Here is a 20,840-nt window from a genome sequence, read left to right on the forward strand (position 1 = left end):
TTCTCCGTGGCTGCTGACAGTCCATGCAAATTTTCAGGTCATTCCTTTGCTCCAGTTCTGCAAACACACCTGGGTCTTCGGAGTGGCGGTGACTGGAGAGGATGATGAGTCTTGCTGGCTTTGGGTGGGAAGTGCTCAGCTTTCTGACCTGGATGCTCCAATAAGGAACTTCCTCCTGCTCCTTAAAAGCCCCAGATTATTGTCCTGCTTTTTGTGGTATCCCCATCTGCCCCTCCGAAGCTGCCATCCTTGGGTTCCCTCTCTGGAGTTTTGTTGTGTAGCCATTCCTCACTTGTTTATACATGTATGTCTCATGCATGTCGATTTATAGCTGAGAAATATGTACTGAGTGCCTACTATGTGCCAGGTATTGTGCCAGCCCTGGAGACAACATGACGAACAAGCTTATATTCTAGTGGTGGGGGTCTGGGGCAGAAGCAGACTGTCAACTAGATAACAAATGCGTGTTTGAGATTCTTTTTAACCTACAGTAAGAGCTTTGGGGAAGTAAACAAGGAGTTCCCGGGGTGCAGGTTCTCCCCACTGTGTATGTGCTGTGTGCAGGTGCCAGACCCACAGGGGGTGAGCCCGGAGTGTGTGTTGAATGTGGAAGCTCTGAGTGGATGAACGTCTCTATCAGCGGTGGTGGTGGGGACGAGGTCGCTGGGGACTCCTTTGTTGACAGAGATGCGTGGGGTTTCATTGGCTAATGATCACAATGAAGCCAGAATCTCTTCTTTCAACCCAGTGCCTTGGGGAGAGAGGCACAAAGCACTGAGCTGAGGAATTGCTCCCCCCTGTCCTTTCCTGCTGTGCCCGAGGTGAGAGGAGTGCCCACACCTGCGCACAGGCCCCCTCACACCAGTCACAGGCTGCTCGGAAGCTAGCGGGGTGATCACACCTCTAAACTGTGTTGACACAACCAGTCACTGGTGTCCCGGAATCAACCCAGGAACAAACCAGATCTGCCGCACTGGGCCCTGGTGTGAAGTCCATGGGACACTTTGGCTGCCAGACTGCCTTCATTCTTTCTTGTCTCTGGCGCTCAGGGCTGGGGGCCGGGTGTGTGGGGTGAACTGAGATGAGAAGGCTCCAGCCCCAGACTTCAAGTAGCTCGCTTCTCAGAAGGGAAAGACCTTTTTGTCCATGCCACCATAACACAGCAATTTCCCAAAGCCTGTTTCCGATCAGACGCTCTGCCAAAAAAGGTTGCCACGGTTGTCAAGTAAGTTTGGGAAGTGTTGCTGGTTCCGCCCCGTCTCTGAGGCCACACGTGAGCGGAATAAATGCCCAGAGAAATCCTGCAGAAAAGAAACCTGCTCAGCCGAAACCGGTTTGGCTCAATGGATAGAACATCGGCTTGGGGACTGAAAGGTCCCCGGTTCAATTCCAGTCAAGGGCATGTACCTTGGTTGCGGGCATATCTCCAGTAGAGGGTGTGCAAGAGGCAGCTGATCAATGACTCTCTCTCATCGATGTTTCTAACTTTCTCTCTCCCTTCCTCTCTGTACAAAATCAATAAAATATATTTTAAAAAAAAGAAAGAAAGAAAGAAAGAAAGAAAGAAAGAAAGAAAGAAAGAAAGAAAGAAAGAAAGAAACCTACTCAGCCTGGTTTCGGAACTTCTAATTTCCCAAGCGAGTGGGAGACGTTCGGCTGCCTCAGCGGACTGCCGGGAGCAGGAACTCGGCGGCCCTCCCGCCAGGCCAGAGGTGCCATGCTCTGTTTTATAAGACAGCCAAGCAGATGGAGTCAGAACCCCTGCAAGGTGGGGAGAGAAAGTAGGGGGAGGAAAAAAAAAAAATCTCTCCAGGCAGGAGAGGAATGACTGTTACCAGCAGAGGAAACCCTGGCTCCCACACCGCACAGCTGCAGCACGGCCCCCCTGGTGAGCAGGAGCCCTGGGAGGGACCCGAGGACGCCATGAGGAAGCCGGGATGGACACCTGTTCCTAGGAGGTCCATGTGAAGTCTGAGCACCCACAGGCGGTCAATGTGTGTGTGACGAGGAAGTGGACCTGGAGCAGCTGTGGCCCCGCTTATGTTAGGTTTTTGTTTTGTGTTTTAAGGGCTGGGGAGGTCCCTCAGGGAAGGTGAGCTGAGAGCAGAAAGCTTTGGTAGCTGTTAGCCTCTGGTGACCTGTACTATTTCCAGCATCTTTTACTTTTTATTGCATTTATTGGGGTTCCACCAATGAATAAAGTTATATAGCCTTCAAGTGTGCAATTCCATCACACATCATCTGTGTATCGTTTGTGTGCTAAGCATCTTAAAGCTCTGCCTGGGAGAGCTCCCAGCTGGGACAGGTGCGCCCAGAAGGCCCAGCTGGGAGATATGCCACAGTCAGGGGCGTGGTGGGAGGGGCCGTGGGGCGGGGTGTGTGGTTGCGGCATAATAAAAGCAGCACGTGTTTCGTGCTGGAGTGACAGCCCTGGCTGTCACTCCAGCAGTATTGTCAAAGAAGAAACAAAACAAAGTAGAGAAGTGGAAGTTGATTCGGTAATTAGTGCAGTTTCTTCCCTGTTCATTCAGGATCTCCAGAGATCAATTAGCTTGCTTTTAAGCCAAAAGACATCTGAATAAGTATTTAACCTGCATAGCGATTGATATTTAAAGCAGACGATGGGGATGGGAGCAGTAATGCAGAGCCGCAGCCTCTTTCCCCTCCACTGCTTCCAGGGCTCCTGCTCCCCTGCCCCTGCCCTGCCCACGCCATTTCCCAAGCAGCCTTAGTTTGGGCCTCCTGGCATTCTCAGGCAGGGCTGTGGGTGGGCAGGGGCTGCCAGAGGCAGGGCTGTCTTCCAGGCGCTGGCACCGCTGCGGAGCAGGTGCCCCGGGTTTGGAGATGAGCCCCAGTTAAGATGGTGGAGAGCCCACCTGCAGCCAGGGAGAACCAGGGCGCCTCTCCTCAGTCACCAGCCGCATTGGCAGGCACAGGGCCCTCATCCACCAGTAAAGGACAGGGGTCTGGAAGAGGGCCACTGGGGCTCCTCAGCTGCAGCTTCCTCACCTCTTCAGAGCTGACCTTTGCTGGGGCTGGGACTGGGGCTGGGGCTGGGACTGGGGCTGGGGCTGGGGCTGGGGTTGGGCTGGGGCTGGGGCCGGGGCTTGGGCTTGGGCTGGGGCTGGGGCTGGGGCAGGGGCTGGGGCTGGGGCTGGGGTTGGGCTGGGGCTGGGGCTGGGGTTGGGCTGGGGCTGGGTTGGAGCTGGGGTTGGGGCTGGGGCTGGGGCTGGGGCTGGGGTTGGGCTGGGGCTGGGTTGGAGCTGGGGTTGGGGCTGGGCTGGGGCTGGGCAGGGGCTGGGGCTGGGCTGGGGCTGGAGTGGGGGGTGAAAGCTGAGAGCAGACAGCTTTGGTAGTGTCCTCCTGGCTGGGCATCTTCATGACAGATGATCTGAAGGATATTTGTTTGTTTTTTGCTTTTTCACTTAAGCATTCAAATCCTAAGTGGGAATTAGCTTCTTCAAACAAGTAGCGTGTGTGTGTGTGTGTGTGTGTGTGTGTGTACTTACATATGCATTTATTTTACAAACTTCTTTGGATGTTCTCCTGTGTCTGGAGAGGGAGGGGGAGGGCGGCACAGGAGACACCCTAACGTGTGAGGATACAGAGGGGAATGAATTCAGAGCTCAGGGAAGGTGACTCAGGCAGGGACCTCCGAAAGCAGGCCCCCAGCAAAAGTTAGGGTGCAAGTCGTTTATCTGGGAGGTGACCTCAAGAGCCTGGGATCCACTGGGAAGGGAAGGAAGGCCAGAAAGGTGTGTCCGCAGGTGACTATACTGAGTAACTGCAGATTGTGCCTAGACATTGTTGCTCTGAAGGGCAAGGAAACGGGGTTCCGGCTCCTGCTGCCTGGCCCCTGCGGCTGTCCTGCACTGGGCCTGCCTCCCCCACTTGCCAGAAAGGGCCCGGGCGAGCAGAGAAAGTGTGTGCAGGTGGCCCCCGGGGTGGGCCAAGGGCATAAGGTCAGTGGCTGCTGCAAGGCTCAGAAGATGGAATATGGCAGCCAGCTTTGCACGGATGAAATGGAGAAAGAAGGAAGGTTGATCCAGGCAGGGGAAGAGCCCTGCAAGGTGACAGGCATGAAGGGAATGGTGAAACAGCGGAGTGCGTGGAGGAGGACTGCCTGGAGGGGCCGAGGCTGGACCAAAGGGCTGACCTCTCCATGTGCGTGAGGGCGAGTCACGTGTCTGGCGGTTTTCAGTCTTCACTCTTCCAGCCCTTCCGGCAAGGGCGCTCACTGCTAGCTGGGCCCTCCGCAGCCCCCTTCCCGCCCTGTCCCCAGCCACCCGGCCTCCTGCTCTCCTGCTCCTCCGCCTGATGACAGCCCATCGGTCATCAGCATCTCCAGGCGGCTCGGGAGCCTCCAGCCATCCTCCCAATGCAGTCGATTCCGCAATATTTGACTTGCATGTCCCTGAGTTGTATAGACAAAGCTCCGCATATCACCAGATCAATTAAAACAACTGCCACTGGGCCCTGGACTCAATCAGCGGCCCCTCCCCAGGGACCCCACGGGAGGGCACACCCTCTCCTCGCACCTGCTCTTTCTCTGGATGCCCCCATCGCAGTGAAAGGCCCCCCAGCTTCCCTGTCACCTCATAATAATAATAATGTTTTACCTTATTGAAGGCTTACGACATGCTTTAGATGATTTATGTCACGGAAGCCTCCAACTAGCCCTATGCTGCAAGTGCTATTAATATCCCTGTCTTCGGGTGGCGAAGCAGAGGCACAGAGCAGGGAAGGGACTTGCCCAAGGTCGTACATCCAGTGAACAGCGGGGTCAGTTAAAGCCCAGGCTGTCCACAAGGAGCTGCAGAGTCCGCATGCCGGACTGGACTTCCCTCACCAGCCAGACTCCAGGGTCATCTTCCAGGCATCTCTCCTAGACCCACCTCCCACCATCATTTCATTATTGCCCAGGCCTAGAAAAGCCAGCCCTGCCCTTCCCCTCCGGCCTGGCCCCTCCATCCCTCTACCCCCGCCCTGCCCCGCCCTAGCACAAGTCCTCATTTTCCTGACCCCCACCCTAGGTCCCCTTCCCCACCCCCACTGGCTGCCTTAGTCGCTGCACCCCTCAGATGCTGCCTCCTCCATGAACACACCGCTAATTTCTACTTTCGGAGTCTCCCCAGCTTTGTCTGGGGAGTTTTTACCCCTGTAGTGTTTTTATTCGTGCCCCTCCCCTCCTCTCCTCTTCCAAGCTTGAAGTTCCTGAAGGGCTGGGTGAATGCCTGATGCCTCTCGGACTCACCCAGTGCCCAGCATAGAACCTTGTTCCCAGTTGTAGCCAATAAACTGCTTGGGGAATGGGTGGATGGATGAACGAACAAAAGCATATACTCCTTGTCACCCCTCCCTTCCCTTGCCCATGACCCCGGAAAGCCCGTGACCTTTGCTGCTGGGCACTGCTCACCCTCAGAAACCACATACTGTGCCTCGAGGGGAAAGCCAGCCAACATGTTCCCTACTCCTCTTTCTGCCGACACAAGGGCCCAGAGAGGCCCAGAAGGCAAGGTTGAGGCTCCACCAGGGCTCCGGAAGGGCTGGCAAAGGTGCAGCCAGAAGCAGAGCCTGGCTCTTCCTTCCCATGGGCCGCATGGAGCCTCAGGGCCCTGGCAGGAGAAGAGAGAGCCCTGATCAGAACAGACAGGGCGGTGGCCCATGGGAAGAGGCTATTAGCAATGGCAATCTCACTGATCAGCGTCTCAGTTAATCTCTGAAATCTTCGAAACTTCAGAAGAAGAACAAAGCAGACTAGAAAGGAAAGAGCGTGCTCAGGCCCCAGAGAAAAGACAGTGTCTGGGCCTGGTGCTGGGAATGTAAGTGTCTCCTGGGCCTTGGCTGCCATCATGGTGGTGGCATGATGCAGGCCCTGCCTGTGTCCCCCGGGCTCACTGAGCTCAAAGCGGGGCTGACCCAATTGCCTTTGAAAGGGCCAAATTCAAGAAGAGCACAGAGTTGTTCAAGAGAAAGAACCATCTCAACAGACTCTGGACCAGCCCTCGACAGTCATGAGGTCTTGGGTTTAAGCAAGGGATTAAGCCTTCAGCTCCATCTGTCCTAGGACCTGTGCCTTGGGGGACCTCTAGGGCCATCTGCCCAGAGGATTGGGGTTGGGGGACTGTCTCCAGGACCATGGCCCTGAATGATGAGGTGTGGCAGGGTGGTAATGACAACCCTCAGTCCTGGTTTTTTACCACATTCAGCTTAACACAGGCCACCATTGCATGCTCACCGGGGAAGCAAGGACGTGCCACCGTTTGGACACATTTTCAGAGATAGAAAGAGAGCAATCTTAGAAAGATGGGCATTTATGCTGAGGGTATTCAGAATGTTCTCAAAACATACGACAACGTGACTTCGTAGAAGGAGTAAGAAGGAAGTTGGTCCCAGTTGGCAGAGCCGGTTCTGTCCCTGCTTCCCCTCCCCCGGCCCGGGTCCCACTGTCAGTACATGAGGTTGGGTTTGAGCAGCAGCCTTCCTGCTGCGCTCGGCGAGCCCTGGGGCTACGAGCCTTTGTAGGAACTGTGGCATCTAGTCTCTGAGAGCCCATGCAGTGGAAGTGGGCTTGGGCAGTGGGCGTGGGCTGGTGAACATGCTCTTCAGGGAAAAAGTCCTCATTTGTAGCGTCTGCTTATCTCCGTGGTGCAAATACTCCCACTGTGGCAGATTTCAAGCGCCAATGTTTTAATACCTGACTTTCCGAATTTCTGAAGATGTATTGACTCTAGCAAGCTGGCTTTGGTTGCAGAAGAGAATTGGCCAGTTGGTAGTTTTAATAACATCCTTGGCTTCCCTGGGCCTTAGTTTTCTCTTATGTAAAATGGGGCAATAATAGTTTCTCTCTAATGTGGCTGTCAAGGGTCTTGTGAGTATTAAGTGAAGCGGGTAGAGAGCATTCCCCAGCATCCCTGACATGTGAGCAGCTGTTTGTTGTTGTTGTTGTTGTTGTTGTTGGTTCTACCCACTGGGCTTCCACTCAAGATTTTGTTTGAGGAAATGTCCCAGTGGCTCTGGTGCTCCACCCCTGCTTACATCTCTGGGATCCATCACACACACACACATACACACACACACACACACACACACACACACTCACTCACTCATACCCTGTCCCATTTCCTCAGCAGCCCTGGTGTCTCTGCTCCATTTTATTAAAGCAGAAAGCAGTGGAAATTATTTTCATAATGAACTGGCTCTTCAAATTAATGCCAATTACACTATGCAATCATGATTAAGATTATGCATTAATCAACAGTGCCAACCTACTTATTAGCCTCTTTAAATACCGATCATGAGGAATGTATGGAAGAGAGAGAATGGAGAGGAGCCAGTTGAATGGGGGAGCTGCCTCTGAGTGGGGCGGGCTGCTCTCTCCAGAAGCCAAGACCCAGAGCAGCCTTTCTTCCATGAAGCAGAGCTGGAGTCAGAATCCAAGTGCATCAGACCCTGAGCTTCTGAAACCCCTTGCACAAAAGAGAGAGGGGGCCAGAGGACCCAGAAGGGAGAGGGTAGAAGGAAGAATCCTTGATGGTTTATCAATGGATGAGTTTAGTTCCCCTGCTCTTCCTTCAAAAGCATCAACTAATTATGGTTGTAACAACCCCTCTCCCCCTCAAGTAATGTCATCCCAGTCTTAGGCCAGAGCCTGAGATAGGGATTTGGATGCATTGAGTTGATAGAGGATATGATCATTCTTTAGGAAAAAGCAGTAGGGGAGTGAGCATAGTAGGGTAGGGAAAGCTACAGGACTGAGGCCAAGGATGTGTCCCCAGGTGAGATCAAGATCAAGAGTGTTGGGAGGGGCTCAGAAGCATACCAGCCACAGAATGATCCCCACCCTGAGGCAAGGGGACCACCCTTTTGAGGTCCAGTATTAGTTAGTCACTGGCTGCAGACTGCCCCTAGGGCAGAGGTAAGTGGTGTAACCTCTGGCAGGGTTGCTTCCTTCAACTCAGAACAATTCCCTAGGGAAAAGAGCAGTCTATGATTGACTGGAACCAAGACTCACACCTAGGTCTGCTGCATCCAGAACCCACTGTCTCTGAACTCTACGCTTTACCAAATATGTGCTGCCTCGGTGTCCCATGACATTCAGACTGCATCTCTCCTGCCTCTGAGATGCTCCAGGGCTTCCTTCTCTCCGAATTTTCTGTCTCCTCTCTCATTCTACCTCCTGCACCTCTTGTCTGCTTTCTGCCCTGATTCATCCTGGGCTGGGCACGCTGCCCCCTTCCTTCACTGTCCCCAAAGAGCACAAGCTGTCAGTTTTTGACAGCAGACTTTATTATTATTATTGATTTAGATATTACATATGTGTCCTTAACTACCCCCAATGTCCCCCCACCCCACTCCCATTCATACCCTCCCCCCCTGGTGTCTGTGTCCATTGGACATGCTTATGTGCATGCATACAAGTCCTTTGGTTGCCTCTACCCCTTACCCCCACCCTCCCCTGCCTTCCCTCTGAGGTTTGAGCATCTGATCGATGCTTCTCTGTCTCTGTATCTGTTTTTGTTCATCAGTTTATATTGTTCATTATAATCTGCAAATGAGTGAGATCCTGTGGTATTTATCTTTCTCTGACTGATTTCACTACGCATAATGCTCTCCAGCTCCATCCATGCTGTTACAAGACTTTCTTAAACGCCAGTCCTGTCAGGGAGGGAGGAGACAGCACAGTGCTGGTGAACAAAAGCTAAGCACCAAGCGTGACTGTTCACATGCCCGGTCCAGACCAGAGGAGTTCTTACCAAGCTCACCTGCCTTTGGGCCTGGGTTATTTTCTCCTCCTCTTTTTCCCTTTATTGAGCCCATTTCATACCTTTCTCTTAGGCCCTACTCTCCCATCCTCCCCATTCAGAAACTCAGCATCTCATCTGTCTATTTTACATAGCATTTAGAACTATCATAGTCATATCTTCCCCATCCAGGCCCTAAGGTGCTTTTACCTCAGAGATAAAGGCTGCCCTTCCCTAAAACAGGGGTACAAATGACAGCCCATGTGTATGGATTCCCAAAACTGTTCATCACCTGTTTGTGTAAATAAAGTTTTATTGAAACCACGTCACACCCATTTGTTTACATATTGTCATATTGGCAGAGTTGAGTAGACCACATGGCCCACAAAGCCAAAATATTTGCTATTTGGTACATTACAGAAAAAGTTTGTCAACCCTGGCCTAGAATGTGGAAACTCAAACTTTGTTTTTCTAGACAGCATTGCTACTCTCCCCCTGTAAGAATTCCTCACTGTGTGCCATGCATTTAAAGTTTCCTTTCTTCCTTAAAAAAATCAACCCTTTGAAGTACACACCCCATTTTACAGATGGAGAAACTAAATCTCAGAGATATCAAGTAATATCACTGGCGGTAGCTAGGGTTTGAACTGAGGCATGGCTGCCCCTGGAGCCTGAGCTGGGAACCTCTTCGCTACGGCACCACGCATCTGCTGGTTACTGTTGGCCGAGCCCTTGGTGAGAATAGGGTCACGGTGCTGACTTTTCTTGGTGTCCCAGCTCCCCCTGACAGCTTAGCACGTGGCAGAGATCAGCGAGTGTTCATGGAACTGAATTGTTTTCTGAGACTGAGCCTGGGCTTGGGTGTCAGTGGTTGAGACATGCCATCACCATTGTGAGATATTAGCCCCTCTCTCTCCTCCCCACCTGCCAAGGTGTGAGAAGTCAGGAAGAAGGAATCAAGCCCTAGGAAATGGCCTTGTCCCACAACCTTTGACCCTCATTTGGGATGGGATCTGTAATGACCAGAGACCTCTCCCCAGGCTCTCTTGTTTAGTTCCTACATTTTAAACTAACCAAATAATACATTATTTGTTGTAAATCACTTGGAAATATCAAGAAAATGCAAAAGGGATCCCAAGGTTAAAAGTATCCATAGACCCCTTCTACCCAGAAATACTCACTGGTAACATGCTGATACAAATCCTTCTAGTATTTTTTCTATAAGTATGTGCTTTTGGTTTGATAAATAGCTATGACACTGTAATATGATTTTGTTGCTCGAGGATGGGGAAAGAGAGAGAGGATGGGCACTTCCTATGTTATTAGGTATTCATTAAGAGCATCTTTTAAAGCTTTTTTCCTTATTGCCAAAGCTATCACTCAATGCAGAAGACTTGGGGTGGGGGGGAAGCACCAAGAGAAGCCATCCATTATCTTTTCCTTTCTAGAAAGAACCTCTGTTAACGTTTTAGTGTATGCCCTTCTGCATGCCCTTTTTGATTTTAATTGGAATTCCATTAAATTTATAAATTAATTTGAGGAGAAGTGACATCTTTACAATCCTGAGCCTTCCCTTCCAGGAGAAAGTTACATCTCCCCATTTATTCAAGTCTTCGTTTATGTTCCCCCGTAAAGTTTTGTGGTTTTGATGATATAGGAATTGCAAATTTATTGGGAACTTTTTATTTTTTTGTTGTTGCTCTTTTGAATAGAGTCTCTTTCTTTCTTATAATTTCTCACTGTTTATTGCTGGTGTAGGGGAGGGTTGTACATGTTCCTACATTTGCACACGTGCCCCGTCATGAGCTCTCTGTCTAGTTTCTACTAGGTTTTCAAGAGCAAATCTAGTAGAATGTGGATATGTCTGTCAGATACACTGAGGGAGAAGGGTGTAATTGATGCCTATGGGCACACTACCCAGCTTCAGCAACCCATGGCTCAACCTGCCAGACCCATGTCCTCTTCACACCAGATATTACTTAGAAACACATCCCAGACACCATATCAAGCCATCCTATCCCCTATTTCATTTTATTTCATTTAATCTTTATTGTTGAGATTATTGCAGGTGTTCCTCTCCCCGCCCCCCAAAGCTCCCCTCCACCTGGTTCCCTCTCTGTCCCAGGCCCTCACCACCCAATTGTCTGTGTCCACAGGTAATATATATATACATGCATATAAGATTGTTGTCTAATCTCTTCCCGCCCTCCAGCACACAATCCCTTCCCTCTGAGAATCATCAGTCTATGCCATTTCCATATCCCTGATTCTATTCCATTCCAGTTTATTCTGTTCATCAGATATTTTATTCATTTGATTTTTAGATTCAATTGTTGATAGATATGTATATGTTGCCAATTTGTTGTTCACATTTTTTATCTTTTTCTTATTCTTCCTCTTCTTAAAGAATACCCTTCAACATTTTTTATAATACTGGTTTGATGAACTCATTTAGCTTTTTCTTGTCTGTGAAGCTCTTTATCTCACTTTCAATTCTAAATGATACCTTTTTTGGGTAGAGTAATCTTGGTTGTAGATTCTTGCTATTCATCACTTTGAATATTTCTTGCCACTCCCTTCTGGCCTGCATAGTTTCTGTTGAGAAATTAGTTGACAGTCGTATGGGTACGCCCTTGTAGGTAACTAACTGTTTTTCTCTTGCTGCTTTCAAGATTCTCTCTTTGTCTTTAGACCTTGACATTTTAATTATATTGTGTCTTGGTGTGGTCCTCTTTGGATTCCTTTTGTTTGGGATTCTCTACGCTTCCTGGACTTGTAAGTCTATTTCTTTCACCAGGTAGGGAAGTTTTCTGTCATTATTTCTTCAAATAGGTTTTCAATATCTTGCTCTCTCTCTTCTTCTGTCACCCCCATAATTTGGATGTTGATATGCTTTAAGCTGTCCCAGAGGCTTCTTACACTATCTTCATATTTTTGGATTCTTTTATATTTTTGCTATTCTGGTTGGGTTATTTGTTTGTTTGTTTGTTTGTTTTGCTTCCCCATATTTCAAATCATTGACTTGATTCTCAGGATCCTCTGGTCTACTATTGAAACTCTATATATTATTCTTTATTTTAGTCAGTGTATGCTAAATTTCTGACTGGTCCGTTTTCTTTTTCTTTTCTTTTTTTTCTTTTTTTCTTTTGGCATTCTCATTAAGATCCTTTAAAGTCTCACTAAGTCCCTTGAAGGTTTCCAGAATATTCTTGAGTAACCTTATAACTGTGGTTTTGAACTCTATCCAGTAGTTTACTCTCTTCCCATTTTCTTCATTTATAACATGTTTCTTTGTCTCTGCATTTTGGCTATTTCCCTCTGTTTGTTTCTATGTATTGGGTAGAGCTTCTAAGTCTCCTAGAGTTGATAGAGTGTCCTTGTGTGCTAGGTGTCCTATAGGGCCAGTGGCTCAGCCTCTCCAATCACCTGAGGTGGACACTCTAGATTAGGGGTTCTCGTGACCCATAGATTGAGAATCGCTGCTGTAGAGCCTAAGAACATCAGAAAACACAGATATTTACATTATGATTCATTGACAGTAGCAAAATTACAATTATGAAGTAGCAACAAAAATAATTTTATGGCTTGGGGGTCCCCACAACATGAGGAACTGTATTAAAGGGTCGCAGCATTAGAAAGGTTGAGAACCACTGCTCTAGATACACCCCTTTGTGGGCTATGTGCACAGTATTGTAGTTGAGCCTTGATTGCTGTTGGTGTCACTGGGAGGAATTGACTTCCAGGCCAATTGACTGTGGGGTCCAGCTGTGACTATAGTGGGAGAGCTGCTGTGCAGGAGATACCCTTGTGGAGCATGACTTTCTTCAGTGGGGTTTTGGTGCTCACGGAATCTGCCTTTGAGTGTGTCACTTATGGATAATCTGGTATGGTTTACACTGACCACTGGGTACACTGGCTTTTTGGTCTCCAGGGAGATACAAAGTCAACCACACCCTGGAGCCACCCTGCAGGAGCTACTGAGAGATCTGCAAATACCTCCTCATTGTATCAGGGTTGGAAGTGCCCAGACGAGGCCCAGTTGTGAAGCAAGGCAGGCTAATGCTGTGCCTAGTCTTGGGCCTTTTATTGATAGGTTTCGATCCAGCTGTAGCTTGTTTGACAGGTTTTAGCCTGAGTAAGGACAAGCCATTCATATGCAAGAACTGCTGCACACAGCTTGGGTGGGGCTGTAAATTGGATGGGGTGGGGTCTCAGGGAATCACCAGGGCTAAACAAACAGAAATGGCTGCCAGTCAGCCCTGGGACTGCAGAGGTCCCAGAACAGGAACAATGACCCCTGTGAGCACCTTCACCTGGAAGAAAGCAGCCCCCAAGTAATTGCCTTGCAATGCCAGACAGTTTAGTTCCTCCTCGTATGTGTCTGGGTCCCCCAGAGCCTTGCCCAGCACTGGAGCTCAGAGGAAGCAGGAGCTTGTAAGTTCTGTTCATGGTGCTGGCCTTTTAAGAGGAGCGGCTGAGTCTCCAGCAACCTCTGTGTCACCGAGCCCCAAACCCCACTGGTTTTTAAAGCCCATAGTTCTTACTTCCCGTAGGGACTTCTTTTCCCAGCTCTGGGACCCTGGGCTGGGGGTCTGGTGAGGGGCTGGGCGGCCTCCACAGGAATGATCTTCCTTCTGATTAAAAAAGCAGCCCACGTGGGTGTCGGTCCAGGCTCTTCCATGCCTCTCCACCTGCTACTGGTCTCAGTGTGCTTTCTTCTTCTCTAGTTGTAGGACTTCCATTCAGCCAGCTTTCCGGTGGTTCTGAATGATGGTTGTTCTGTATTTTAGTTGTAATTTTGATGTGGTTGTGGAAGGCAGCAAATACAGGCCTTTTCCCATGCCACCCTCTTGGTCTCTTATCCCCTGATTGTTGATGCCTGCAAGGTGTTCGGGCGTGTTTTCATATATTGAGAAACTTTTGAACATTAAGTTGTTTGTGTTTTTCCAATACTATGTCAAGAATATCTTTATACATAAATGTGTTAATGCATCTCTAACTTTTGCTAAATTTATATCCCTCGAAATGGGTCATAATGTATTTTGATCATCTATTGTCCTTGCAACACATACACATAATCACATGATCGCATTTCTGATGAGAAATAGAACACATGTTCACTGCAGAACTCTAGGAAAAATACAGAAAAACACAAAGAAGGAAATTAAAGTCACCCATAATCCTATCCTCTTCGTGTTTGGGGATGCATTATTCTTGTTTTATTTGTGTGTTCGATATTCTTGTGAACACCCACCCACACTTACATTCAGACACATAAACAGCCCAAATACCCATCCACTGGTGGTGAATGGGTAAATAAAATGTGATAGACCCATAGAAAGTAATATTACTTAACAACAAAAAGGAATGAAGAGCTTACACGTGCTGCAACATAAACCTCAAAAACACGATGCTGAGTGAAAGAAGCCAGATGCAGAAGACCACAAATTACCACTATTCTAGCATCATTCCATTTATATGAAATGCCCAGGAAAGACAAATCTCTAAAGGCAGAAAGTAAATCAGTGGTTGCCTGGGTCCGGGGGTGAAAAGCAGTGATGGAGAGTAAGTGGGCACGAGGGAGCTTTGGGGGTGATGGGAATGTTCAGAGACTGCATTGTGGTGATGGTCACACAACTTAGCACATTTTCTAAAAATCATTATGCAATTAGCATGATATGAATTGTGTGGGATTTTATAATACCTCAATAAAGTTTATTTTTAAAACGCATAAAGTTTTATTTGGAAAATATAGAAAATCACTAAGAACAAAATCTCCATCCTTCCATTACTTTCTTGCTCTGTAATCTTTAATCTATCTGGAACTTATTTTGATATGTGGCTTAATATTAGAATCTAACTTAAATTTCTCCCTAATCATTGAATAATTGTCTCAGTACCATTCCTGAATAATTTATCTTTTACCTATTAATTGGAAATAGCCACCTTTATTATATCTTAAATGCTTATCTCTACTTGAATCTCTTTCTAGGCACTTTTTATCTCATTCTATTTATCTATCTGTGCTTTCATGTACCATGAGGAAGGACATAGTTTTAATTATTTTGGCTTTATGATACATTTTAAATCTGGTGGTGCAAGTCACCTCTCATCTCTTTTTAGACTGTTATCTCCTGTTTAGTCTTCCAGATGCATTTTAGAGTCACTTTGTCAAGTAAAAGAAATATCCTTCTATGATTCTAATTGGAATTGAATTAAACTGAAAATCTAATTTGGAGAAAACTGACACCTCTACTCTTGAATCTAAATATCCAGGAACATGGCATGCCTCCTCATTTAAGTCTACTTTTATGTTTCTCACTTAAGGTGTTTTTCTCATTCTGATTACTAGGGATTGCACACTTATTATTTGGTTTGTTGTTAGTTATTTAATATTTTGTTAATATTGTAAAGGATATTATTTTACCATTGTTTACTTACTGGTTGTTGCTGATATACAGAAACAATTTGTGCTAACTGGTTCTTTAAATGGAATCTTCTATTTCCTACTAGTTTTCATGCTTAGGGAATATTTTAAGGTTTTTATTTAAGAAAGGCATGTACACTGAATGGCCAGATTATTATGATCTCAGAACGCATAATAATCTGGCCACTCAGTGTGTATCCTATATAATAAAAAGCTAATATGCAAATTGTCCCCTCCACTAGGAGTTAAACCAGCAGGCAGGCTGGCCAACCACGCAATTCCCTTTCCCCTAGCCAGGCTGGCTGGACCCCACCCATGCACGAATACATACACCAGGCCTCTAATAGGTATGTGTATGTATATACACATACCTACTGGGGGGGGCAGATTATTATGCATTCAGAGATCATAATAATCTGGCCACTCAGTATATATCATTTTCAAATAAGAATTTTTTTCTTTATAAAAGGTATGCTTCTAAATTCTTTTTCTCTCTTATTTCATTGATTAATGGTGTAGTGAGTTTTCCCCTCCCCCTTTTTTCTTTAATGAGAATGTCTTCAGTGTTTCACATTTGTGAGATATTAAAGAGAATTTGAACTAAAGATGCTTCAAGGAAGTATCCTTCTGGGTGCTAGTTGATTAAGCATCCATAATAGCAGTAAGTATTGGATTTTACCAAATGCCTTCCTGTGTTTTGTGAGTTGGTCATACTTGTTTTCCCCTGTGAATTATTGATGTGATGGAATGATATTCATGGATTTCTTTATATTGAACCACACTTATATTCCTGGAATATAATTCTACATGGTCATGGTATGTCATCCTGGCGATATTCTGGTAGATTCTACTTGCTAGCACTATATTGAGAATTTTCATAGCCATATTAATAAGTTGGTGATTTTATTTTGGCTCTGTTTGTCAGTCTCTGTTATCAGAATCTTGCTAGCTGAGTGAAATGAACTAGGAGGATTTTCATATTTCTTATGCTCCAGCACAATTTCTATATATGGGAATTATCTAGGATATTATTGAACACTTGGGTGAGGAGAGCTTGTCCATAAACCTTTCTGAAGTCAAGCATTTTTATTAGTGCCTTTTCCTTCCCCAGCACATACAATTTTACTTATCTCTTGCAGGAGGAATCTTTGAGTATGCAGATGGTCCCAATGCCCAGGTCATGAATGCCGAGGAGCATGCCTTTCGATTTTCTGCCAACATCATCAACAGGAACCGGACTCTGCTGCCCAACACTACCTTGACTTATGACATCCAGAGGATTCACTTCCACGATAGTTTCGAAGCCACCAAAAAGGGTGAGTGTGCTGCCCTGTCTGCTCTCTTCTCTGCCTGAGCAGAGTAGGGTGGGGTTTTGCTGTCCAAGGTGCTGAAAACAGTCCAAACTTTTGGGTGGACTTGAGGTGTAGATCCTTTTCCCATCCGGTTTTGAGACCTGTATCAGTCCCAGTTCACTTTAGGATGAGTCACCCCAGGGCCAGTAGGTTATCCATCAGGAGTTCCCATGCCACTGTCAGGGGCCATGAGAAAATGAGGGCCATGGGAGCATGGGAGGGGCATGAGGGGTGAGGGGTGGGGCCTGCGATGGGGCTAGGGAGCTAGCAGTATGGAGGGCAGCCCAGGTCTCTGACACCCCTAAACTGAAGACACTTTCAAAGTTGTCTTTATTTCATTGAAATTCTACTCAGAATATAAAAAATTGAGATTTATGTAAAACAGAATATGCAAAAAAGTTCAAATATGCAACATTTACTTGCCATAAAAAGACTTACTAAAAACAGCAAAGCTGTTTCTATGACTTCAACAGTTTGACCCTACAGGCTATGGATGACATTGAAGTCTGATGTTGACCTCAGTATTCAATGTTTTCATATTTTGTTTTGGCTACAAAATAACAAGAAAACTGTAATTCATAAAAGCAGGTGGTAGTAAATTCAATCAGTTTTTCCCACACGTGAATTTAAAAATTTTTTTAAATGTTGGACATTATCCTTCTCATCAGAGAGACATTTACAGTAAACTTCAATCACTGCACAGAAAAGACTGGAGAATTTTATTCCAAGGAAAAAAAGTAACTTACCAATACCTGAATGAACTAGCGGTTTCCAGTGTGGCACGTTTGAGTATACAAGTATACTCTCTTGTTACTGTTTTTAAAAATGCGGTTCATATACATATTTAATTGAAGTTTAAAAGTTTAGATAACTCTGGAAATAATTTACCTAGAATTCTTGAGTTCCATGGAACTTTATTTTAAAATCGTAGGTCTAAGGACTCTTATTCTCAGGGTAGACTAGGTCATCCTTCCTATAATACACTGTCATAGGCCCTTGCTCTTCTTCTTCAAAGCTATTATCACAATTAATAGTTAAGTAATTGTGTGTGTTTGTCTTTTTCTTTCTGTCCAACACCAATATAGCCCTGGCAACTAAAAGCCTGGTGTGTAGTAAGTGCTCAATGAAATGATCATGGAGTGAATCAATGAATGAATGGTGTCAGGACAGGAAATGGGAGTCTGAATAAGACCCCTGTCAGTTGAGCTAGGGACAACATCATCCATATATCTTGGGGAAACTGAGGCCCGTCTACAAGGGACCCTTGGTCTTTCTAAAGGATTCCCGGTGTCTAGTGAAGGTTTCCTGAGCTCCCAGGAGCAGATTTGCCAAAGCCATCTGCTGCTGGCTCTGTTTACCCACAAAGAACTATTGTGGGTAAACATTTCAGCATAGAATAACAGAGAGGCTTGGGCTTGCAGCCATACTGCCTGGATTTACACCCTGTTCACTGTGATATTAGTTGTGTGACCTTGGACAATATGTGCCTCAGTTTTCTCATCCGTAAAATGGGCACAACTTTGTGAAGTGCTTAGATCCATGACTGGCACATGGGAAGTATCATATTGGACTATGCCTTTATAACATTGACCAGCTTGCTCTCCACATCCTAAGCCATCAAGTCAGGGGCCTCACTCCTATAAGCACTTTCCTACTGCTGGCCCTTGTCCCTCCCACCCTGCTTCTCCTTGCCTTGTGCACTGAAGTTTGGAGGGTCCCTGACATTGAAAACAACTAATGCTGACACTTTTGAGGTCGTTGCCCTGAGTCTCAAGGCCAACCTGCACCCAGACTAGAGGCACCTTGCCCTCTGGCCATTCCCCTCCCCCAACAACAACCTCAAAGAGTGGTCTATTGCCCATCTCCCCTCTCCTATGCTGGCATGCCCTCTGCTCTGGCTATATCCTCACCACTCCCTCCCCAGCATGCCCTGCAGCCAACACTGTGTAGTCAGATGTCCACCTCCCTGCTGAGAGTTCATGCTGGCACCCTCTGCCCAGCCTTGTCCATATTGAAAATGATTGAAACTCAACCAAGGAAACTGCTCAGTGAAAAGGTCAGGACATAGAACAAATGCCTAGAGCCAGAACACAAGAGGCCTACGTGGGCAGAACCACCCCAAAGGGCTAAGCAGAGTCTTCTGTCCATTTTTCTCTAAAAACCACTAAAATAATACAATGACTGTCCAGTGGTGCACTTGCAGTTCAGTGCAGGAACCTTCTCCAGGCAGCAGTGAGCCCATGGCAGAGCTCCAGAGCCTCCTGAGGCACTTCCTCCAGCAGGAGCGTCCAGTCCTGCACAATGCAGACTGCCAGGGGTGGGTGAGCAGGCTGGAGACGGAAACACCCAGCTCAGGAAATCCAGCCTGTCTGGTGCAAGTGACCAAAGCCACAGCCCCTCTCCATTCCACACCAGCTCACCTGACTTGTTTGCTTAAATCCCTAGGTGGTATGTCCTACCTCCTTTCCCTGAATCATCAATGGAGCCCATGCGGGTATGCGCAATCTAGCCCTAACATGACCTTCCAGTCACATCCATACTACTCGTTAGCTCGGCCTCTGGGTTCTAGTCATACCTGCCATCTGCAGTACCAGGCTTCCTCCCACCTCAGGCTTTTGCACATGCTAAACCCTCTGCTTGTAGTTCCCTTTCCCTTGTAAGTCCCACCTCTGCACTTTCCTTTGTCTAGCTAACTCACGCTTCTCTCAAACCTCTGGGCCTTAGGGCAACCCTTCTAATTTCCCAGATAAGGTCAGCTCTCCTACTTCTGTCTGGCAACATTCTGGACTTTTCTTTCACAATTTTGAGCCCGTGTGTGTGTGTGTGTGTGTCCCCACAAGATTATTCATCTCTTCTGCCCTTTGCCTTTTCACTCCTATGCTTAGCACCATTGCTCTGACTTCTACTGCTATGCACTAGTGTTGCCTGGTTTTTGACCTTGACATACATAGAATTCCAGAGTGTGCTTTTTGAGTCTTGGTTCTTTCACCCTATGACATACCTGTGAGATTTATCTGTTGTTGAATAGAACAGAAGCCTATTGTTCTTCAGTGTTGCATAGCATTCCACTATATGAGTGTACTCCAGTTTTTCAAAATAAAAAAAATAACTGTTGGACATTTGAGTTGTTTCCATTTGTGGCCATGGAATAGCACTGTAGGTGTCTTTCGGTGTGCCAGGGTGTGCATTTTTTGTTGATGTGCACCTAGGATTGGAAGTGTGAGGCCATAGGATGTGCAAACAGCCAAATGGTTTTCGCAGGTTGCCGCACCGATAGGCACTCCCTCGGCGGTGGATGGCATTCACCTGGCTCCATGTCTTTACCAACTCTTGGTAAATCACTTTTCTTTCCATTTTGGCCATCTGAGTGGTTTCTGTAGTGGGCATCTCACAGTGGTGTTATTTCCCTGATGACCAGAGAGGTTGGGCATCTTTTCATATGCTAACAGATCGTTCGAGTTTTTTCATCCCTGGAGTGCCTTTTTGAGCCTTTCGACCACTTCTAAAAATCCAGTTGCTTGTCATTGTCTTATTGATTTGCGCAAGTCTTTTATAAATTCTGGATAAGAGCCCTTGGTTAAACGTTCATGTGTATTGCGTATATCTATTTCAGATGACTGTGCCTTTCCACTCTCTTAGCAGTATCTTTGGAGGAGCAAAGTTCTTCATTGAAAGAAGTCCAATGTATTGATATTTCTCATTATGGCTTAATGCTTTTTGTGTTCTGTTACTGTCTATCCCAAGGTCAGGAAGACATCCTGCTAGTTTCTCTGCTATAAGCCCTCCGGTTTTGTCTGCCATGGTTAGCTCTGTGATCTGTCTCAGATCGATGTCTCGTGTCTGGTGGGAGGTAGGGGTAGAGATGATTTTCTCCTTGCACCAAGCTGGTGGGAGTGAGGACTGACTCCGCTGCTCAGGAGGTCTCTGTGGAAGTATCTCCTGAAGCTAAATGTGTGCCTGCAAGGATGTTTCTAGCCACTTTATTGATCATTGCCAAAAGTGGAAAATAAGCTAAAGGCCTCCATCAGCAGGAGAGTGGATAGATTGGAGTGTAATTATACAAGGGAATTAGAATCAGCAATAAAGAAAGAACAAACTCTTGCTATGCCCAACGTCGTGAATGAACCTCACTACTGAGTGTATAAACTAGTATACTACTAGTAGTAGGATATTAACTGGGAAGGGGCAGGGGAAACCTTCTTACATGTTGAGCATGTGCTATGTTTGATCTAAGTAGTAGTTACGTGAGTACAGTTCTATTACAGTAAAAAGTCATAAAAGCCTGTGCTTAAAATAAATGCACTTCACTATATATGT

General features: G+C 46.7%; 1 protein-coding gene across 2 annotated transcripts in view; it reads left to right on the plus strand.

The window, feature by feature from the left end:
- The window catches only part of GRIK3 (glutamate ionotropic receptor kainate type subunit 3), a 196,355-nt gene that overhangs the window by 102,190 nt on the left and 73,325 nt on the right, over positions 1 to 20,840 (plus strand). For both annotated transcript variants that reach the window (XM_084872609.1, XM_084872610.1), the window contains exon 2: positions 16,311 to 16,487. In XM_084872609.1, the coding sequence (XP_084728735.1) occupies positions 16,311 to 16,487 (177 nt within the window). The remainder of the gene's footprint in view (positions 1 to 16,310; positions 16,488 to 20,840) is intronic.

This window comes from Pipistrellus hanaki, assembly GCF_964339955.1.
Source record: "Pipistrellus hanaki genome assembly, chromosome: 2".
Lineage (NCBI taxonomy): Eukaryota > Metazoa > Chordata > Mammalia > Chiroptera > Vespertilionidae > Pipistrellus > Pipistrellus hanaki.